General features: G+C 43.8%; 1 protein-coding gene across 1 annotated transcript in view; it reads left to right on the top strand.

Moving 5' to 3' along the window:
- Positions 1–3,090: 3,090 nt before the first annotated feature.
- Positions 3,091–19,566, top strand: part of LOC139923325 (E3 ubiquitin-protein ligase RNF31) — a 24,211-nt gene continuing 7,735 nt past the window's right edge. The window contains exons 1-16 of the mRNA XM_071914066.2: positions 3,091–3,221; positions 4,329–4,419; positions 7,401–7,466; positions 7,572–7,738; positions 8,214–8,365; positions 8,480–8,601; positions 8,791–8,943; positions 9,437–9,514; positions 11,005–11,084; positions 15,243–15,326; positions 15,832–16,014; positions 16,889–17,071; positions 18,468–18,566; positions 18,796–18,885; positions 19,019–19,118; positions 19,354–19,472. Coding sequence (XP_071770167.2) covers positions 3,177–3,221; positions 4,329–4,419; positions 7,401–7,466; positions 7,572–7,738; positions 8,214–8,365; positions 8,480–8,601; positions 8,791–8,943; positions 9,437–9,514; positions 11,005–11,084; positions 15,243–15,326; positions 15,832–16,014; positions 16,889–17,071; positions 18,468–18,566; positions 18,796–18,885; positions 19,019–19,118; positions 19,354–19,472 — 1,812 coding nt within the window. The 5' untranslated portion in view covers positions 3,091–3,176. The remainder of the gene's footprint in view (positions 3,222–4,328; positions 4,420–7,400; positions 7,467–7,571; positions 7,739–8,213; positions 8,366–8,479; positions 8,602–8,790; positions 8,944–9,436; positions 9,515–11,004; positions 11,085–15,242; positions 15,327–15,831; positions 16,015–16,888; positions 17,072–18,467; positions 18,567–18,795; positions 18,886–19,018; positions 19,119–19,353; positions 19,473–19,566) is intronic.

Below are 19,566 nucleotides of genomic sequence, written 5' to 3'. Positions count from 1 at the left end.
CCGCCCAGTTACAACCACCCCACCCTGTTACAACCACCCCGTTACAACCGCCCCGTTACAGCCGCCCAGTTACAACCGCCCCGTTACAACCGCCCCGTTACAACCACCCAGTTACAACCGCCCAGTTACAACCACCCCACCCCGATACAAACACCCCGTTACAACCGCCCAGTTACAACCACCCTGTTACAACCGCCCCGTTACAACCGCCCCATTACAACTGCCCAGTTACAACCACCCCGTTACAACCACCCCACCCCGTTACAACCACCCTGTTACAACCGCCCCGTTACAACCGCCCCGTTACAACCACCCTGTTACAACCGCCCCGTTACAACCGCCCCATTACAACTGCCCAGTTACAACCACCCCGTTACAACCACCCCACCCCGTTACAACCACCCTGTTACAACCGCCCCGTTACAACCGCCCCGTTACAACCACCCCGTTACAACCGCCCCGTTACAACCGCCCCGATACAACCACCTAGTTACAACCACCCCGTTACAACCACCCCACCCCGTTACAACCACCCTGTTACAACCGCCCCGTTACAACCGCCCCGTTACAACCACCCCGTTACAACCGCCCAGTTACAACCACCCCACCCCGATACAAACACCCCGTTACAACCACCCCGTTACAACCACCCAGTTACAACCACCCCACCCCGATACAAACACCCCGTTACAACCGCCCCGTTACAACCACCCCGATACAACCACCCCGTTACAACCTTGTTAGAAGGGTATCCGAGCAGATATCGGTCTGACTCTGCTCTGCTGCTCTGCCTTCAGTCTCTAAATGCTAATCATTTCTGATCTGAATGAAGCAGCGTCGGGACGGGCTGACAGACAGCAGATTTATAAAGCATCTGTTTAACCTCTGACCCCCAGCCTGTCAGGTAGAAAGCAGCAGAGATGCAAGCCAAGCATGGGGGACCATCTTCAATTAAAATGGATTACAAAATCAATCGACCCCCCCTCCCTCCCCCAAACCCCCGGCCAAGGAGAATAGATCCGGGAGGCAGAAAGATTTTTCTGGGGACTGAGGTCAGTTTCTACCAAACAATATTTACACCTCAATTGATGAATGTGAAATAATAATTTAAAGTGCTTTATTGTTTTATTGATTAATTTTGATTACAATTTTTTTTTGTTGCTATTTGCTATTAACATTTATATACACAGAACAATTTATCACTAACTGAAATTGTCCATACAAAAAAAGGAAAAATACAAGAAAAACGAAACATAATTTCAGTTTTTCAATTTTGATTTAATTTAATTTAAAGTCCTGCTATATTCTACATACTATATACTATATACTCTGTTACTGTCATTCTGTCATCTATTCACATGTGAAACCTTTCCCAGCACAGAACCCTCTACAGCTAGATATTAGTTGGACTGATATGGGATTTTGAAGGCCGATGCCAATACAGGTATTTTTTCAATTAAAGCTGCTGAAAAACAAATGTGTACTGATATGTAATATCTTTAAAGGTCTGTTGAAATTTGGTAGACTGGAGAATTGTGTTTTTTTCTCTCTCCATTCACTGCCATTGTCTGGAGGAACAGTCTGAAAATCACTTCTAGCACATAAAGGAACGCCGACAAAGCAGATTCTGATGATATATAAAAAAAAAAATACTCGACTGTCTGTCTGTCTGTCTGTCTGTCTGTGGGTGTATATGTGCGTGTGTGTGTGTGTGTGTGTGTGTGTGTGTGTGTGTGTGTGTGTGTGTGCGTGTCCTCAGGTCAGAGGTCAGGAGGGAAAACAGATTTTTCCTTCATGGAAACTTTCTGTGAAACTTTCCTGCTGATGGACTGTAATAACACACACACACACACACACACACAAAATGCATTAGCTTGAGCAGACTCTGTTCTGTCTGTTCAGTAATACTTCCTCCTCTCCTCCTCTCTCCTCCTCTCCTCTCCTCTCTCTGCAGTACTGCAGTTAGTACTGCAGTACTAACTGCAGTACTGCAGTAGTACTGCAGTATTGTTGAAGTACCTGCCTCCTCCTGCAGGAAGGAGTCATACTGCCATCTAGTGGTGGAGGCTGAATACTGCTTTCTATTTCAATCAGCTTACATAAATAATGCTAACAAAAATGACTAATCATATAATCATAATTCAAATGGTAAAGAATAAAAGAAAGATCCACATGAGTTCTCCTCTTGGTTCCTCTGGCTTCCCTCGGCTGGTGGCAGATATATATAGGAAAGATCTGAAATTTTACCTGATGGTTATTGTAGTTTTTTGGCATTTGATAATGTTTCAAATTCACTGCGTTTCTGGATTATTCTGGGAAAAATCTGTCTGGTGTGTTTTTGTATTTGTCACGTGCTGAACAGAGCTGTTCTCTCTCTCTCTCTCTATCATTAATATTAAGGGGGAAAGCATTAATCAGTGTTTTATTTATTTTTTCATATTATTATTTTTGTTCATATTGATTGTTGTTTGCCTCATGATGATCCGACTGGAGGGCAAAGGTCACCTGCTCTATATTTATGGTGCATTCCACTGGAAGTCGGAGGTCGGTAGTTGACCTCTGATCTAAATGCGTTCCAGTGCGTCTTCTCGGGAGAACATGGACGCAACAGCTTTGCCTATTAACGTTAACGGCAGCTATCTGACAGCTCGTTACGTTAGCAGGCGAGTTCATACAGCAAAGACTTCTATCTACTAACGAAGCACAAGTCACTGAATTACGTTACAAATGGAGACTACAAAGTTGTTCCAACACGTTTTCATAACACAAAAACTACATATCAAGTAAAATCAAGTTTTATTAAGTACAAATTGATGCTGTGACGTCAGCTGTGTTTATGTCGGACAACTCGGGCGGAAAGAATTTTGTCCGACTTTCCGACTGGGAACTCCGACTTGAACGACCGTTCCTTTGCACTTTTCCGTGTTGGAAGTCGTTTTTCTCCGAGTTCCGAGTACATGGAATGCAGCTTTAACACTTCATCACGTGCTGGAGGAATAATTATCTGACATAGATTGGTTTCTGTGTAACAAAACGGTGTGCTTTTATTTTGAAAACACGGAAGCGGAAGTTGGTCATAGCAAGTTTAAATACCAACAGACGCTCGCTAGTTAGCCGTAAGCCTGGTGAATTAACTATGGATTATTAATGCGGGTTATCAATGGGCGTTATTGATCATGCCAAAGGTTCCTGGTGATATGGAGCTCGAGACTCTGACCGAGGTGACGACATGTTTACACCGAGTTAGCTAGTTAGTTAGTTAGCTCGTTAGCTAATTAGCTACAACTTACAGAAAACAAGTCAGTTAGCTTCTGTCATTAACGTCAGCTAACTAGCTAGCTAAGCTAACGAACCAGACAGAAAATACAGCAGCTGTCATTCAGATAGCTGCTAGCTCAGTTAGCTAACTGCTAAAAACACCAACCTGCAACAAATAACATTAACATGCTGATTAAAAACAACTTTCCTCTCCTCCTCCCCTCCTCTCCCTCCTCTTTCTTCTCCTCTCCTCTCTCCCCTCCTCCCCCTCCTCTCCTCTCTTCACTCATCTCCTCTCCTCTTCTCTCCCCTCCTCTCTCCTCTCTCTCCTCTCCTCCTCCCCTCCTCTCCCTCTTTCTTCTCCTCTCCTCTCTCCCTTCCTCCTCTCTCCACTCATCTCCTCCTCTCCTCTCCTCTCTCCTCTCTCTTCTCTCCCCTCCTCTTTCCTCCTCTCCTCTCCTCCTCCCCTCCTCTCCCTCTTTCTTCTCCTCTCCTCTCTCCCTTCCTCCTCTCTCCACTCATCTCCTCTCCCTCTCCTCTCTCCTCCTCTCTCCTCTCTCATCTCTCCTCCCCTCTCCTCTCCTCCTCCCCTCATCTCCCTCTTTCTTCTCCTCTCCTCTCCTCTCTCCCCTCCTCTCTCCACTCATCTCCTCTCCTCTTCTCTCCCCTCCTCCCTCTCTCCACTCATCTCCTCTCCCTCCTCCCTTCTCTCTCCTCTCCCCTCCTCCCTCTCTCCACTCATCTCCTCTCCCTCTCCTCTTCTCTCCCCTCCTCCTCTCTCCTCTCCTCTCCTCCTCTCCCCTCCTCCCCCTCCTCTCTCCACTCATCTCCTCTCCCTCTTCTCTCCTCCCTCCTCCCCCTCCTCTCCCTCTCCTCTCCTCCTCTCCTCTTCTCTCCCCTCCTCCTCTCTCCTCTCTCCTCTCCTCCCTCCTCCCCCTCCTCTCTCCTCTCCTCTCCTCTCCTCCCCCTCCTCTCCCTCTCCTCTCCTCCTCTCCTCTTCTCTCCCCTCCTCCTCTCTCCTCTCCTCCCCCTCCTCTCTCCTCTCTCCTCTCTCCTCTCCTCCTCCTCAGTGTCAGTACAGTTTTCCAGTACAGACAGTATCTGAGTTGCAGACGGTTCGTTCAGTTTTCCCTGATCTGCGCCTCTATGTGGATTTCTACTGTAAGTTCATCTGTTTGAATGAATGTTAAATCTTTCTTTGTGTTTCTCTTACTGTCAGTTTGACTTGAAGGATGAACTGATCTGCGTTTCTGAAGGTTGACACTGATATTTTTCAATTGAAGTTGTCTATTTCTTGTCCATATTAAATATTCAATGAGTTCAAAATAGGAACAGGAGGAATAATTCACTACAGTTCAGTTCAGTTCAGTCCAGCTTCCACAGTGTGCTAACATGGAAATATGAGCAATACATTTTCAGTTTGGACATCATGGAAAATATCATGGAAATATTCAATTTTATTTCTGTAAGGCTGAAACATTTAGACCAACATCAGACACTAAAACTCTGTAGTTCAGTCTGTAGTTCAGTCTGTAGTTCAGTCTATTCTTCACCTGGGGAGATCCGAAAGACTGATGATGATGTTGACTGTAGATGATGTTGACTGTAGTTGATGTTGACTGTAGATGATGTTGACTGTAGTTGATGTTGACTGTAGATGATGTTGACTGTAGATGATGTTGACTGTAGATGATGTTGACTGTAGTTGATGTTGACTGTAGTTGATGTTGACTGTAGATGATGTTGACTGTAGTTGATGTTGACTGTAGTTGATGTTGACTGTAGATGATGTTGACTGTAGTTGATGTTGACTGTAGATGTTGACTGTAGTTGATGTTGACTGTAGATGATGTTGACTGTAGTTGATGTTGACTGTAGTTGATGTTGACTGTAGATGATGTTCACTGTAGTTGATGTTGACTGTAGATGATGTTGACTGTAGTTGTTGATGACTGTAGTTGATGTTGACTGTAGATGATGTTGACTGTAGTTGATGTTGACTTTAGTTGATGACTGTAGTTGATGTTGACTGTAGTTGATGTTGACTGTAGATGATGACTGTAGTTGATGTTGACTGTAGATGATGTTGACTGTAGTTGATGTTGACTGTAGATGTTGACTGTAGTTGATGTTGACTGTAGATGTTGACTGTAGTTGATGTTGACTGTAGTTGATGACTGTAGTTGATGTTGACTGTAGATGATGTTGACTGTAGTTGATGTTGACTGTAGTTGATGTTGACTGTAGATGATGTTGACTGTAGTTGATGTTGACTGTAGTTGATGTTGACTGTAGATGATGTTGACTGTAGTTGATGTTGACTGTAGCTGATGTTGACTGTAGTTGATGTTGACTGTAGTTGATGTTGACTGTAGATGATGTTCACTGTAGTTGATGTTGACTGTAGATGATGTTGACTGTAGTTGATGTTGACTGTAGTTGATGACTGTAGTTGATGTTGACTGTAGTTGATGTTGACTGTAGTTGATGACTGTAGTTGATGTTGACTGTAGATGATGTTGACTGTAGATGACGTTGACTGTAGATGATGTTGACTGTAGTTGATGTTGACTGTAGTTGATGACTGTAGTTGATGTTGACTGTAGATGATGTTGACTGTAGTTGATGTTGACTGTAGATGATGTTGACTGTAGTTGATGTTGACTGTAGTTGATGACTGTAGTTGATGTTGACTGTAGATGATGTTGACTGTAGTTGATGTTGACTGTAGATGATGTTGACTGTAGTTGATGTTGACTGTAGATGATGTTGACTGTAGTTGATGTTGACTGTAGTTGATGACTGTAGTTGATGTTGACTGTAGATGATGTTGACTGTAGTTGATGTTGACTGTAGATGATGTTGACTGTAGTTGATGTTGACTGTAGTTGATGACTGTAGTTGATGTTGACTGTAGATGATGTTGACTGTAGATGATGTTGACTGTAGTTGATGTTGACTGTAGATGATGTTGACTGTAGATGATGTTGACTGTAGTTGATGTTGACTAGTTGATGTTGACTGTAGATGATGTTGACTGTAGATGATGTTGTCTGTAGTTGATGTTGACTGTAGATGTTGACTGTAGATGATGTTGACTGTAGTTGATGTTGACTGTAGTTGATGTTGACTGTAGATGATGTTGACTGTAGTTGATGTTGACTGTAGATGATGTTGACTGTAGTTGATGTTGACTGTAGATGATGTTGACTGTAGATGATGTTGTCTGTAGTTGATGTTGACTGTAGATGTTGTCTGTAGTTGATGTTGACTGTAGATGATGTTGACTGTAGTTGATGTTGTCTGTAGTTGATGTTGACTGTAGATGTTGTCTGTAGATGATGTTGACTGTAGATGTTGACTGTAGATGATGTTGACTGTAGTTGATGTTGACTGTAGTTGATGTTGACTGTAGATGATGTTGACTGTAGTTGATGTTGACTGTAGATGATGTTGACTGTAGTTGATGTTGACTGTAGATGATGTTGACTGTAGATGATGTTGACTGTAGATGATGTTGACTGTAGTTGTTGACTGTAGATGATGTTGACTGTAGTTGATGTTGACTGTAGATGATGTTGACTGTAGATGTTGACTAGTTGATGTTGACTGTAGATGATGTTGACTGTAGATGATGTTGACTGTAGATGTTGACTGTAGTTGATGTTGACTGTAGATGATGTTGACTGTAGATGATGTTGACTGTAGTTGATGTTGACTGTAGATGATGTTGACTGTAGATGATGTTGACTGTAGTTGATGTTGACTGTAGTTGATGTTGACTGTAGATGATGTTCACTGTAGATGATGTTGACTGTAGTTGTTGACTGTAGATGACGTTGACTAGATGATGTTGACTGTAGATGATGTTGACTGTAGATGTTGACTGTAGATGATGACTGTAGTTGATGTTGACTGTAGATGATGTTGACTGTAGATGATGTTGACTGTAGTTGATGTTGACTGTAGATGATGTTGACTGTAGATGATGTTGACTGTAGTTGATGTTGACTGTAGATGATGTTGACTGTAGATGATGTTGACTGTAGATGATGTTGACTGTAGTTGATGTTGACTGTAGATGATGTTCACTGTAGATGATGTTGACTAGATGATGTTGGACTGTTGTGTCTGTATTTCAGGTTATCCAAACAAGGAGAAGAAGAGGCTGGTGTATTTGGCCGGTACTGTTCCTGTTAAGTTTGACGGTGAGACTCTGGCCTGGTTTGGCCTGGTTTAGCCTGGTTTGGTTTGGTAAAGCTCCTTTTACTCATTGGATCATTAATTGGTAACATGTTTGCTTTCTTTCTAAGGACATGATTATAATATCCCAGTGTGCATCTGGCTTCATGAAACCCACCCTGTCAACCGCCCCCGCTGTTACGTCTGCCCCTCCGTCTCCATGGTGATTAACCCCGCCTGTCCCTGTGTGGACGCCGGCGGGAACATCAGTCTGGACGGCCTCAGCAACTGGACCAGCGTAAGTCTGGATACCTGCTTAGTTCACCTGGCTACTTACAGACTGACACAGTTCAGGCAGTTCATTGTGTGATATCAGTTTAGTATAAAATGATCCATATCTTATGTATCGTATGTATCTCATGTAGCCTGGGTAGCGTACAAACTGTGAAGCACTTTGATCAACATGCTGATCGAACCTGGATCTCTCACATGGAAGGCAGCAACATTAAGCACTGGCCTCCATTCATTCATAATGGAGCATAAAATGATCAACATCTCAAAAAGATTTGATTAGAAAGGTCAGTCCAACCTGCACCATGAGCTGAAAGTTTTCATGTATAATATGTGTATGTAGCATAAAAACTGTATGAGGAGTAGTCCAAATGTGTCCAGAAGAGGAATAATGATACTAATCACTTTCAGCAAGCACACAGTTATCATTATTATTATAGAATTGTGAGTTATGAATGATGATACATTTCTCTTTCTGTCAGGGCGTGTCCAATCTGTTACTGCTCATCACAGAGATGAGACGGGCCTTCCAGAAGGACACGCCCCTTTATGCCACTCCCCCTGTCCAAGCTCCACCCACTCCAGCAGGTGTGCAGGTGTTGGACCGACCCGGACAGTCTGGTTCAGATGGAAGGTGAGCCGTCTGCTGGACTGGACTGTTTTTATGACTACTTTTATTTTAAGGCAAGGCAAAGACATGAAGGACAAACAGACTCCATTATTATATTTCTATTTTATCTTCCTCCAGCCATCAACACCCCAGCACCACCACCACCTCCTCCTCCTCCTTCTCCTCCTCCTCTTCCTCCTCCTCCTCCCTGCAGACCAGGCGCTCCTCGCTGACCTCCATTCATCTGTCTGGACTGAGAGGTAAACCTCTGCTTCCCATTGGTCCAGTAGATCTGCAATGTTCATGTGACCAGAATCAATACGACAACAGGAGGCAGGGAAATTATCACCAGATAAACTCAAGGAAATTTCCAGCAACATAAAGGATAAGTTTGGTGATTTTGTGGAGTTGGTGATGCACCTAACTTTGCCCCTCCCCCTCCATTCCAGGCAGCCAATGGGAGCAGGGCAAGGAGATCCGGGTGAAGAAGTCCTACACTGAGGAGCTCCTGGGGATCGACTTCAGCGCTCCCGGTCCTCCCCCCTCTTCCTCCTCCTCCTCCTCCTCCTCCTCCAACCCCTTCCTCTCCACCGCCTCCTCAGGTAAGACTGGAGCAGATTGAAGTATTCCTACTACTACTGCAGTAGTACACTTAGTACACACCTGCTACTGCAGTAGTATACTTACTACACAGCTGCTACTGCAGTAGTACACTTAGTACACACCTGCTACTGCGGTAGTACACTTAGTACACACCTAATACTGCAGTAGTACACTTAGTACACACCTGAGTAGTACTATTATTAAAGCTAGAGGTGATTGGTTGTTCACCATCAGGGCTTCTAGGCTGTTGGAGCCCAGGCTGCTAAATCTGTTAAATCACTTCTTAAAGTTCACTTTGATAGACTGGATTTTATATTTCTTGCCGTGCTTTAATTGCTTTCGCTGTTAATTTGATCTGGTTCTGTGTTTTCACTCCTTTGTGAAGTGCTTTGTAAGTGTGCTTTGAAAAGTGCTACATGACTTAAGATAACTCTTGTATTATTACTGACGTATTAATTGAAGCTGTTTTCGGGTCGTTGTACCCCGTCACAGCGGGCGGCGCTCCAGACTCCCTCAGCAGGATGATGGGCGGTCTGCGGCTGGACAGCGAGGCCGGTCGGCCCCAGCAGGGTGAGTCGGCTGGAAAATGAGGCTGGACAGACAAGTCCAGATGTCAGATTCAACACTTGATACAACTCAGATCATATCTGCAATCAAATCTTCCCAAAGCTGAGTCTTGTACAGTTTTCAATAAACTGTAATTCTTATTTATTCTTATTTATTTTGAATGAGGCTGAAGGTGCTGAAACAGTCCACAGTCTCAGTTAGATCTGTAGATTGTCAGCTTGATCATGTAGAAAGGTGGTTTCAATCAGGTCCTCAGACCCAGAGCCCTGCTGGTTTTCATTCTAACCATCTAAGCCAGGGACTGGTTAACTAGCTGGTAGGACAGAAAAGGTCCTGAGGAACGGAGTTGGGAGCCGCTGATGTAGAAGATCTCAGTCATCCAGCAGTAATGGAGCTTCACTCCCTGCTTCTCGTTTGGAGCCATGACAGAAACTTTCTCTGTTTGGGTTGGAATAGCAATCATGATGACAAGATCTTCCAAAGTGTCTACATGTTACATGCATGTTAGATACATGTTTGATACATGTTAGGTGTTAGATACATGTTAGATGCATGTTAGATACTTGTTAGATACATGTTAGATGCATGTTAGATGCATGTTAGATACATGCTAGATATATGTTAGGTGTTAGATACATGTTAGATGCATGTTAGATGCATGTTAGATGCATGTTAGATACATGTTAGGTGTTAGATACATGTTAGATGCATGTTAGATACATGTTAGATACATGTTAGGTGTTAGATACATGTTAGATGCATGTTAGATACGTGTTAGATACATATTAGGTGTTAGATACATGTTAGATGCATGTTAGATGCATGTTAGATACATGTTAGGTGTTAGATACATGTTAGGTGCATGTTAGATGCATGTTAGATACATGTTAGATACATGTTAGGTGTTAGATACATGTTAGATACATGTTAGGTGTTAGATACATGTTAGATGCATGTTAGATACATGTTAGGTGTTAGATACATGTTAGGTGCATGTTAGATGCATGTTAGATACTTGTTAGATACATGTTAGGTGTTAGATACATGTTAGATACATGTTAGGCGTTAGATACATGTTAGATGCATGTTAGATGCATGTTAGATACATGTTAGGTGTTAGATACATGTTAGATACATGTTAGATGCATGTTAGATACATGTTAGATGCATGTTAGATACATGTTAGATACATGTTAGGTGTTAGATACATGTGGATACGTGTCAGATAGATGTTAGCTATATGTTAGCTAGACGTTGGACAGACGTTAGCTAGAAAGACATTTAAGATACTGTAGATGTTAGCGAGATGTTAAACATGTTAAGATAGATGTTAGATTTTGGATAGATGTTAAGTTAGATGTTAGGTGGATGGTGCAGAGGAACCAGCTGAGGGTGTCGATGCTGTAGATCTACAGATGATGTGGTACAGTGGTGGATGTAGGTGCTGGAGATCTAGATGGTGTAGCTGACCAAGGCTGTGGTTCTGGTTCCAGGTTCTGGACTTGGACTCCATCAGGGCCTCAGCACTCAGAAACCCGGAACAGACGCTCTGGATGGACCGGACCGGACCTGGGTGAGGAAGACCACTGCTGGTCTGGTTGGTCCAGACATTGCTCCAGTGTTTCTGTTGATGTCCTGAAGGTCTCTGTGTTAACACACACTCCAATAGTCTAAACACCAAAACACCGTTTAGTGAAGCACCATAATCTGAAAATGCTGCTTCAGTCAACATCTTCTCAGAGTATTAGAAGTAGAATGAAGATGTGGAGAACTTGGAAACAGCAGTCTGAGTGAGTTTAATCCCAACTGCTGTCTGTCTTTACATCCAGCCTTCATGTCTGGATAAACACCTGCATGGCAGCAACACGGCTGCATTTTATGACATCAGAGACATGATTGACGTTGCTTGTTTATTGTTTATTGTTTATTAAATGGATCCCCATTAGTTGACGCCTTGGCGACCGCTAATCTTCCTGGGGTCCACAAAAAGGACATAAGACATAATACATACAATACATAACATAAAACATACAGTTAAAAATGGTACAATCAGATACTTAGGTGTATAGTATCAGTACAAATAATATACATTATATTTGGTCAAATACAATTGCCTCCAGTCATATGGTCAGAGGCCCCAAGTGTGCCTTTAATAGTTTTTTGAATGCACAATTTTACTTCTATTCAGTTTGGTTACCTGATTTCTTAATTTACGGTAGTTTTCCATATCAGATAGTAAGCCAGATGTTTCAGCCACTTTTTTTGCCTCATTTCGTTGCGCCATGAGTGTTTTTAAATCACTACTAGGGCTGAACGATTTTGAAAAAATATCTAATTGCGATTATTTTGACTGATATTGCAATTGCGATATGATTTGCGATATTAGAGGGAATGATAATTTTTACATCATTATTCTCATTTTCATTGAAAAACGTATTAAAATGATTATGGTGTGATTTTTGCGGGGATCTGTACCAAACAAAGATGTTTTCTTAAGTCTGTAGAATATGATGTGTAGGCAGGACATCTCTGCAGCACGACAATATTTAATTTAAAATGGTATTTTTACACATTTCGCCTTTAACAAATAATGCACCTCCTGCGATTTGAAAATTGCACTAGGCCATATTGCGATTTCGATAAAATTTCGATTAATTGTTCAGCCCTAATCGCTACTGATCCATGGGGCACATTTTGCCCTACCTTTCAAAGGTGCATGTTTGTCAGCAATTTGCATAATCTCATGAATATACTCAGTGCCAAATCCGGGTCCTCCTCATGACACACTGTTGACCAGTTAGCGTTTCTCACATCCTCCATAAAAAGTTCTTGCTGGAAGTGCTTGTATGACTTTATGACCTTTTGTGTATAATCCTACTGGCTGCTTTAGGGACCTTAGTTTTCCTTTTTAGTGCTATTAAGTTATGATCACTAAAACAAACAGCTACTGATACTGCTTTAGAGCAGTGTTCAGGAATATTTGTGAAGAAGTGATCAATGCATTTAAATGATGATAGTCCATTCTTATTAGTGCTGGTTCTTGTTGGTAGTGTAATAGTTTGTGTTATGTTACAAGCACTAGCTACTGCAAGGAGCTTCTTCTTTAGCGGACACACAGCTAACCAATCAATGTTTAACTCACCTACAAAATATAATTCACGGTTTTCATCACTAGATTTGTCCAGCATTTCACAAATAGAGTCTAAGTATTTAATATCCGCACTAGGCGGCCTGTAGCAGCAGCCCACAAGTATTGGTTTAGTTTGTGGCAGGTGAACCTGTACCCACAGTGCCTCTATATCACACAACATTAAATCCCTTCATATTTTTACTGGAATGTGATTCTGGACATACAAAGCTACACCTCCCCCATATTTATTTCGGTCTTTCCTGAACAAAGTGTATCCATCAACCGCTAATTCTGCATTCTCAAATGAGGGGTCTAGATGCGTTTCAGATATTGCCAGTATATGGATATTGTTTGGCTGCATCATACTACTTAATTCATGGATCTTATTTCTTAAGCTACAGATGTTTAAATGAGCGATCAACAGGCCTTTGCCTGGGATATTAAGAGTGTTAGAGCCCATATTAAAATGACACAAAGTAGTAAAAAGTCAGATGGCAGGAGTAGGGCTTAATGACCCGACTCACCCGTAGGATAGGTGGTTTTCCCACTGCCTCGTTGTTTCGTGGAAGGATGGGTTATCAGTCTGTCATGTCTGAGATAGGCAACGTCCCCTTTCTCGCGCGCTGCCCTCATGGCTGGCATGAGATCCCTTCTCTTTTGGCGGACTGCCTCAGTGAAGTCCTCATTGATAAAGATGTTAGTTTCTTTCAGGTGTCTAGCATTCTGAAGAGCAGCTGCTTTGTCCTTGTACCGAAGAAACTTTACGACGATCGGCCGTGGTCTGTTGCTGTCCGCTCCCGGTCTTCCCATTCGATGAGCTCGCTCCAGCTCCAACTCACGGCTTTTCCCAAGCTGTAGTTTTTATCGCCGCACCTTTTCCTCCGTCTCTGCCCATCCTCCGTTTTCGGTTTCCACCATTCCATCGATAACCAGGTTATTTCTCCTGGACTGGCCCTCTAGATAGTCAATTTTTTTGTTGATGTCCTGGATGTTTTCACTCATCGTATGAATGACCTGTTGCTGACTATTGCAGGCGGCCAGCCGTTTTGCACTGGTTGATTTCAGGTCATCCGTATCCTTCTGAGTGTATTGAATGCTTGTTTTGAGATCATGTAAGTCCTTCAACATGTCGTCCATCCGTTTGTTTGTAGAATCCAGTATGATTTGAACAAAACATTTGAAGCTCTTCTCTTGTTGCTGAATGATCTCAATAAACGTCTCCTTTTGTTGTTGTAGGAGTTTGCGCACCTGAGCTATAGGTGCGCGACGATCCATGATTGCACAAAGTGTTGTTCACCTGTGTTAGCTTCTGTTAGCTTCAGCTTGCTGCTGCCGGATTGCTGCTGGATTCACTTTCAGAAACTGTCGTCGTTGTTGTTGTGGACCTTTGCTTTCAGGATCTTTGTTGTTGTGGATCTTTGTTTTCAGCCACAGGTCTGTTTTCCTTCTCAGGAAAACTGCCTCTCTTCAGGCAGACGCCAGTGTCTCTCCTCTCTCTGCTTGGTCTCTGTGCACTGATTACTCGACCTGTGCACCTGTCACCTGATCAGCGCAGGTTACTACGGACCCCTCCAGTCACTTGTAGCCTATAGGGACAGAGTTTATTCAAGGACCTGTTAAGGAGCCTTGGTTTGGCTGGTTTAGACCTCTTACATCACATTTACATTTAGTTGTATCAAAACTCTTATCCAGAGAAACTTAGAATGAGTGCAAAAGTAGAATCAGCTCAAGTTTAGTAGAGTATGCTTCTAAAAATAAAGTACATAGAAAAGTGAAAAACTTGAGAATGTAATCAGGGGCGGGCAGCTCTGACTCTTTTTATAGATCAGTCTTATATTTCTTCATCATCTACCACCATCTACCCACCGCCATGTCTGTCAAAACACAGGTGAAGTTTGTATGTCCTCATAACACACAGCTCGCACCGCTCCGTACCCCAGGGACTACAGATGGAAACTAGCTATTAGCTAAATCTGCATCACCTCTCTTTATTTTTGAGACGTATGTTTTGTTGTGCATTGTGCCTGTCTAATACATTTAATATATTAAAAGAAATAGAACCCAAGACGTGACATTCTCAGTCTTTGTTTAGCTGTTAGGTGTCATGTATATGCAACAAGTTTTAGCCAATAAACTTCATAAAATATTAATTACAAAACTGATGTAAATATTCTCAACTTCATTCTGCCATTGCAGCACAAAGTAGCTCTGTACAACTTTATTTCTAACATAGTCACCAAAAAGCTACTTTTGTTTGTTTCCATTTTGTTATTTCTGACTAAAAGTACTTGAATATGTGACGGTAAAACTCAGAAGTACGAGCTCATGAGGAGCACCTGAAAGCAGCAAGACTCTTCCATCAGATCACTGTAGGGCGTCCAGAGCTTTGTGCGTACCTCATTATCTAGGAGACGATGAGGTGCACCTCATTATCTAGGAGACGATGAGGTGCACCTCATTATCTAGGAGACGATGAGGTCAAAATTGGACTTTTGGACCCACAGTGCAATTTGGATTCAGAACACTTGGATTATGATGCACAAGCGGTTTGGAGTATTTTTTATAAAGAACCAGTTCCCATTCAGTTGTGTTGTTTTGCAGAAGGCTGATTCGGAGCAGCACTGGCTAACTCGCTCAGTGTTATCTGGACATACAAACTTCACCAATGTTTCAACTGACATGGGGGTGAGTAAATAATGAGTGATTTTCATTTTGGGGTGAACTATCCCTTTAACTTTTCAGTTGAGGAGCTGCAGAACCCTGTATGACCACCAGGTGGCAGAAGCAGCCTTCAGGGTTCAGCCAACATGGATCCTTGGATCCTTCAGTACTTTGATCTTACCTGCACTCCATATAAAAACACATTATAGATTAAATTGAAAATGGATTGGATCTGAAACTGTCAATGAACCATTCCTCTCCAGTAAAATGTAAGTAAAACGTAAAAAGTAGAACTAAACCCAATTAAATTTACTAATGAACATAGGTTTACTGGTTGAACCTTCCAGAAATTATACAAGCACACCCACACTGCCAAATTAAATGTGTTGTTAATTTCCAATGTAAATTTAACTCATCTGTCACCTTCCATCCACTACAAGATCTAAGCATCAGAACTTTTTCTTCTTCATGTTGTCAGGCTGACAGAACCTTCTCTGGTTTATTCCCATTCGCTCTGTTTGTCCCTCAGGTTGCAGCTCGTCTTCCTCCTGACAAAGCAGCCATGTTCCTCAGCCTGGTGGCCCTGGAGGGGCGGAGCTTCAACCCCACCGACGCCCTGGAGGCAGTCCAGCTCAACAAAGATCTCCCATCAGCCCTCAAATTCCTGACCCACAACTGTCCCATCTGTCAGGACCAGGTTTCCTTCAGTAAGGTGGGACCACTGGCTCCTCACTGGTTCCTCACTGGTTCTCCATCCTGGTCCAACCAACCACTAACTAACTAGCTCCTCCCCTCTGGTTGAAGGGGTGTTAATTAGTCTAATGAGCTGCTGTAGTGGTTGGTTGGACTCCTGGACATCACCTGTACAGACAAAGACTGTCTGCTCTACTGGTTACCAGGCAGCATGTGGAGCCATATTCTAATCATCTAGGCTGGTAAAATAGTGGAAGTGGCTGGTGTATTATGGGATGTATCAGCCACTGTGGCTGCAGACATGAAAGCAGGTTTCAGTTCTGTATGGGCTGCAGTTTAATTCAGTCAAACCATCTAATCTGATGTTTCTGGTAAATAAAGTTTATTATTAATGGAGTTGTAATAGTGACAAGTAAGATTCAATAATTTATTACTATTTCAGGAAACATTGATTGGAATTTGTCTTGGTGTGTGCTCGAGGTAGACAACAACAATAAAATACAAATACACATCATCAAAACATATAAAAATAAATAAATAAAACTATAGCCAGCATTTAGAAAAAGAAAAGAAAAAGAAGAAAGAAAGTGACAAGTGCATTAAAACAAAGGCCCACTAGGGGTCTCACTTAGTTGCTAAACATAGCCTGAACTGAAGGTGAGGAGTTAGGGCCCTCACTGCCTCAGGATAGGTGCTGTTATGTAAACGAGTCATTCTGCTCTTGATGCATCGTAACCTCTTACCTGAAGGAAGGGGGTCAAAGAGTGGATTGGCTGGGTGAGAGCGGTCCCTGATCATTTTAGCTTCTAACTTAGCAAAGTAGTTTGTCTTTCTGTCACTCTAGACACTTAAGGGCTGAATTTCTTCTGCTTCTGCTGCTGCTTCTTCTTCAGATCATCACCATGACCCACTGCTCCTGCTGCCTCTGTCAGTCTTGTTTCAAGGCTTACTTCTCCACAGCCATTAAGGAGAAGAGTATCGATCAGCTGGTGTGTCCGATGTGCAGCCGGCCAGAGGTCAGAGGTCAGGGAGGCATGGAGGAGTCCATGGACTACTTCAACCTGCTGGACACCCAGGTCAGAGGTTACAGGTCACTAGGAGATGAGGTCAAGGCCTTTTACTGTCCCTAATGACAGCAAGGCCTACGAGACACAGGCACAATCACATCAGATGTTGGTTAGATGATGGATGATGGTTGGATGACTGATGTCAGTTGGATGTTAGTCGGATGACGGTTGGATGCGATTGGGTGACAGTTGGATGGCAATTGGGTGACGGTTGGATGGCAACTGGATGACGGTTGGATGATGGTTGGATGACGGTTGGATGGGGATTGGGTGATGGTTGGATGACGGTTGCAAGGGGTTGGATGACGGTTGGTTGGTGATTGGGTGACGGTTGGATGGCAATTAGATGACAGTTGGAAGGGGTTGGATGACAGTTGGATGGGGTTCGATGGTGATTGGGTGACAGTTGGATGGCAATTGGGTGACGGTTGGATGACGGTTGGATGGGATTGGATGACGGTTGGATGGGAATTGGGTGATGGTTGGATGACGGTTGGATGACAGTTGGATGACAGTTGGAAGGGGTTGGATGGCAGTTGGATGGGTTTGGATGGCAGTTGGATGACGGTTGGATGGGGTTGGATGGCGGTTGGATGGCAGTTGGATGACGGTTGGATGATGTTGGATGACGGTTGGATGGGGTTGGATGACGGTTGGATGGGGTTGGATGGCGGTTGGATGACGGTTGGATGGGTTTGGATGGCAGTTGGATGGGGTTGGATGGCGGTTGGATGGCAGTTGGATGGCGGTTGGATGACGTTGGATGACGGTTGGATGGCGGTTGGATGATGGTTGGATGGCGGTTGGATGGCGGTTGGATGACAGTTGCATGACGGTTGGATGGCGGTTGGATGATGGTTGGATGGGGTTGGATGACGGTTGGATGGGGTTGGATGACATTTGGAAGGGGTTGGATGGCGGTTGGATGACAGTTGGATGACGGTTGGATGACAGTTGGATGGGGTTGGATGGCAGTTGGATGACAGTTGGATGGCAGTTGGATGATGGTTGGATGGCGGTTGGATGGGGTTGGATGGCGGTTGGATGAAGGTTGGATGGGGTTGGATGACAGTTGGATGACGGTTGGATGACGGTTGGATGGCGGTTGGATGACGGTTGGATGGGGTTGGATGGCGGTTGGATGACGGTTGGATGGCGGTTGGATGACAGTTGGATGGCGGTTGGATGATGGTTGGATGACGGTTGGATGGCGGTTGGATGACGGTTGGATGATGGTTGGATGGGGTTGGATGACGTTTGGAAGGGGTTGGATGGCGGTTGGATGACAGTTGGATGGCAGTTGGATGACGGTTGGATGGGGTTGGATGATGGTTGGATGGGGTTGGATGGCAGTTGGATGGGGTTGGATGGCAGTTGGATGACGGTTGGATGTCTCTGCCAACAGATCCGTCACTACCTGGAGCCTCAGATCCATGAGCTGTTCCAGAGGAAACTCAGAGACCGAGCGCTGCAGGAAATGCCAAACTTCTGCTGGTGCGCACATGTAAGAAACTGGACTGAGGCTTTGACCTGGGACATCCAGAACGACCTTTGACCCCCAGGGCTCAGGGTCAGGTGTCAGACTGATTGATGGTTGTTCCCCATCAGCGACCTGAAGCTTCTGGATGTTTCAGTTTGGGTTGGAAGTTTATTCAGAAAGATTCAGTTTTATTTCCATCACTCAACAGATCTACTCCAGAGCTCATATACGTGTGTGTGTGTGTGTGTTGCAGTGTTCGTTCGGCATGCTTCATGAAGCTGACAGGTTGAGGATGGACTGTCCCAGCTGCAGGAAGAGTACCTGCTCTCAATGTAGATCAGCTGTAAGAGACACACACACACACACACACACACACACACACAATGGAGAGTAGACATTTACCAGTTACTAGTGTGATGTGTGGAGCTGATTCCAGCTGGTCAGTAGTAAGCTAACAGACTGTGTTGTTCCTCCAGTGGTCTCCTCAGCATCAGGGAGTTTCTTGTCAGCAGTTCAGAGCATGGCAGCAGCAGAACCAGCCGGACCAGCACAACCTGCTTCGCTACAACAGCATAGGTACAAACCAGCACGGGCCTCCAGGGCTCCTTGAGGGGCTTCCAGGGCTCAGTGAGGCGTAAAATGGCTACTGTAATCCCAGTTTTCACTCTCGCCTCTATTGTCTAATATGAGCTATTATCCCCAATATACATGTATTATCTACTAACTGTATGGTCTAATGTGTCTATTTGGTGTCTGTAGTCTAATGTGTTTCTACTGTAAACACAGCTAACCTGTGTTCATCATGTTTCAGAGTGTCCAAACTGCCAGTTCATCTTCTACCTGTCTAAAGGCGGCTGCCTGCACTTCACCTGCAGCCAGTGTCAGCATCAGTTCTGTGGAGGCTGCAGACAGCCGTTCGGACTGGGCTCTGTGAGTCATACCTACTCTATAATAACCTATATACTCTACTCTATAATACTAGTCTTCTAGCTGACTCAGCAGGTAGCTAACATGGGCAGAAGGT

This window comes from Centroberyx gerrardi, chromosome 13 (assembly GCF_048128805.1).
Source record: "Centroberyx gerrardi isolate f3 chromosome 13, fCenGer3.hap1.cur.20231027, whole genome shotgun sequence".
NCBI classification, from domain to species: Eukaryota; Metazoa; Chordata; class Actinopteri; order Beryciformes; family Berycidae; genus Centroberyx; species Centroberyx gerrardi.
Note: the sequence above shows the minus strand (reverse complement) of the source record. Positions and strands in the feature narration are given on the sequence as shown.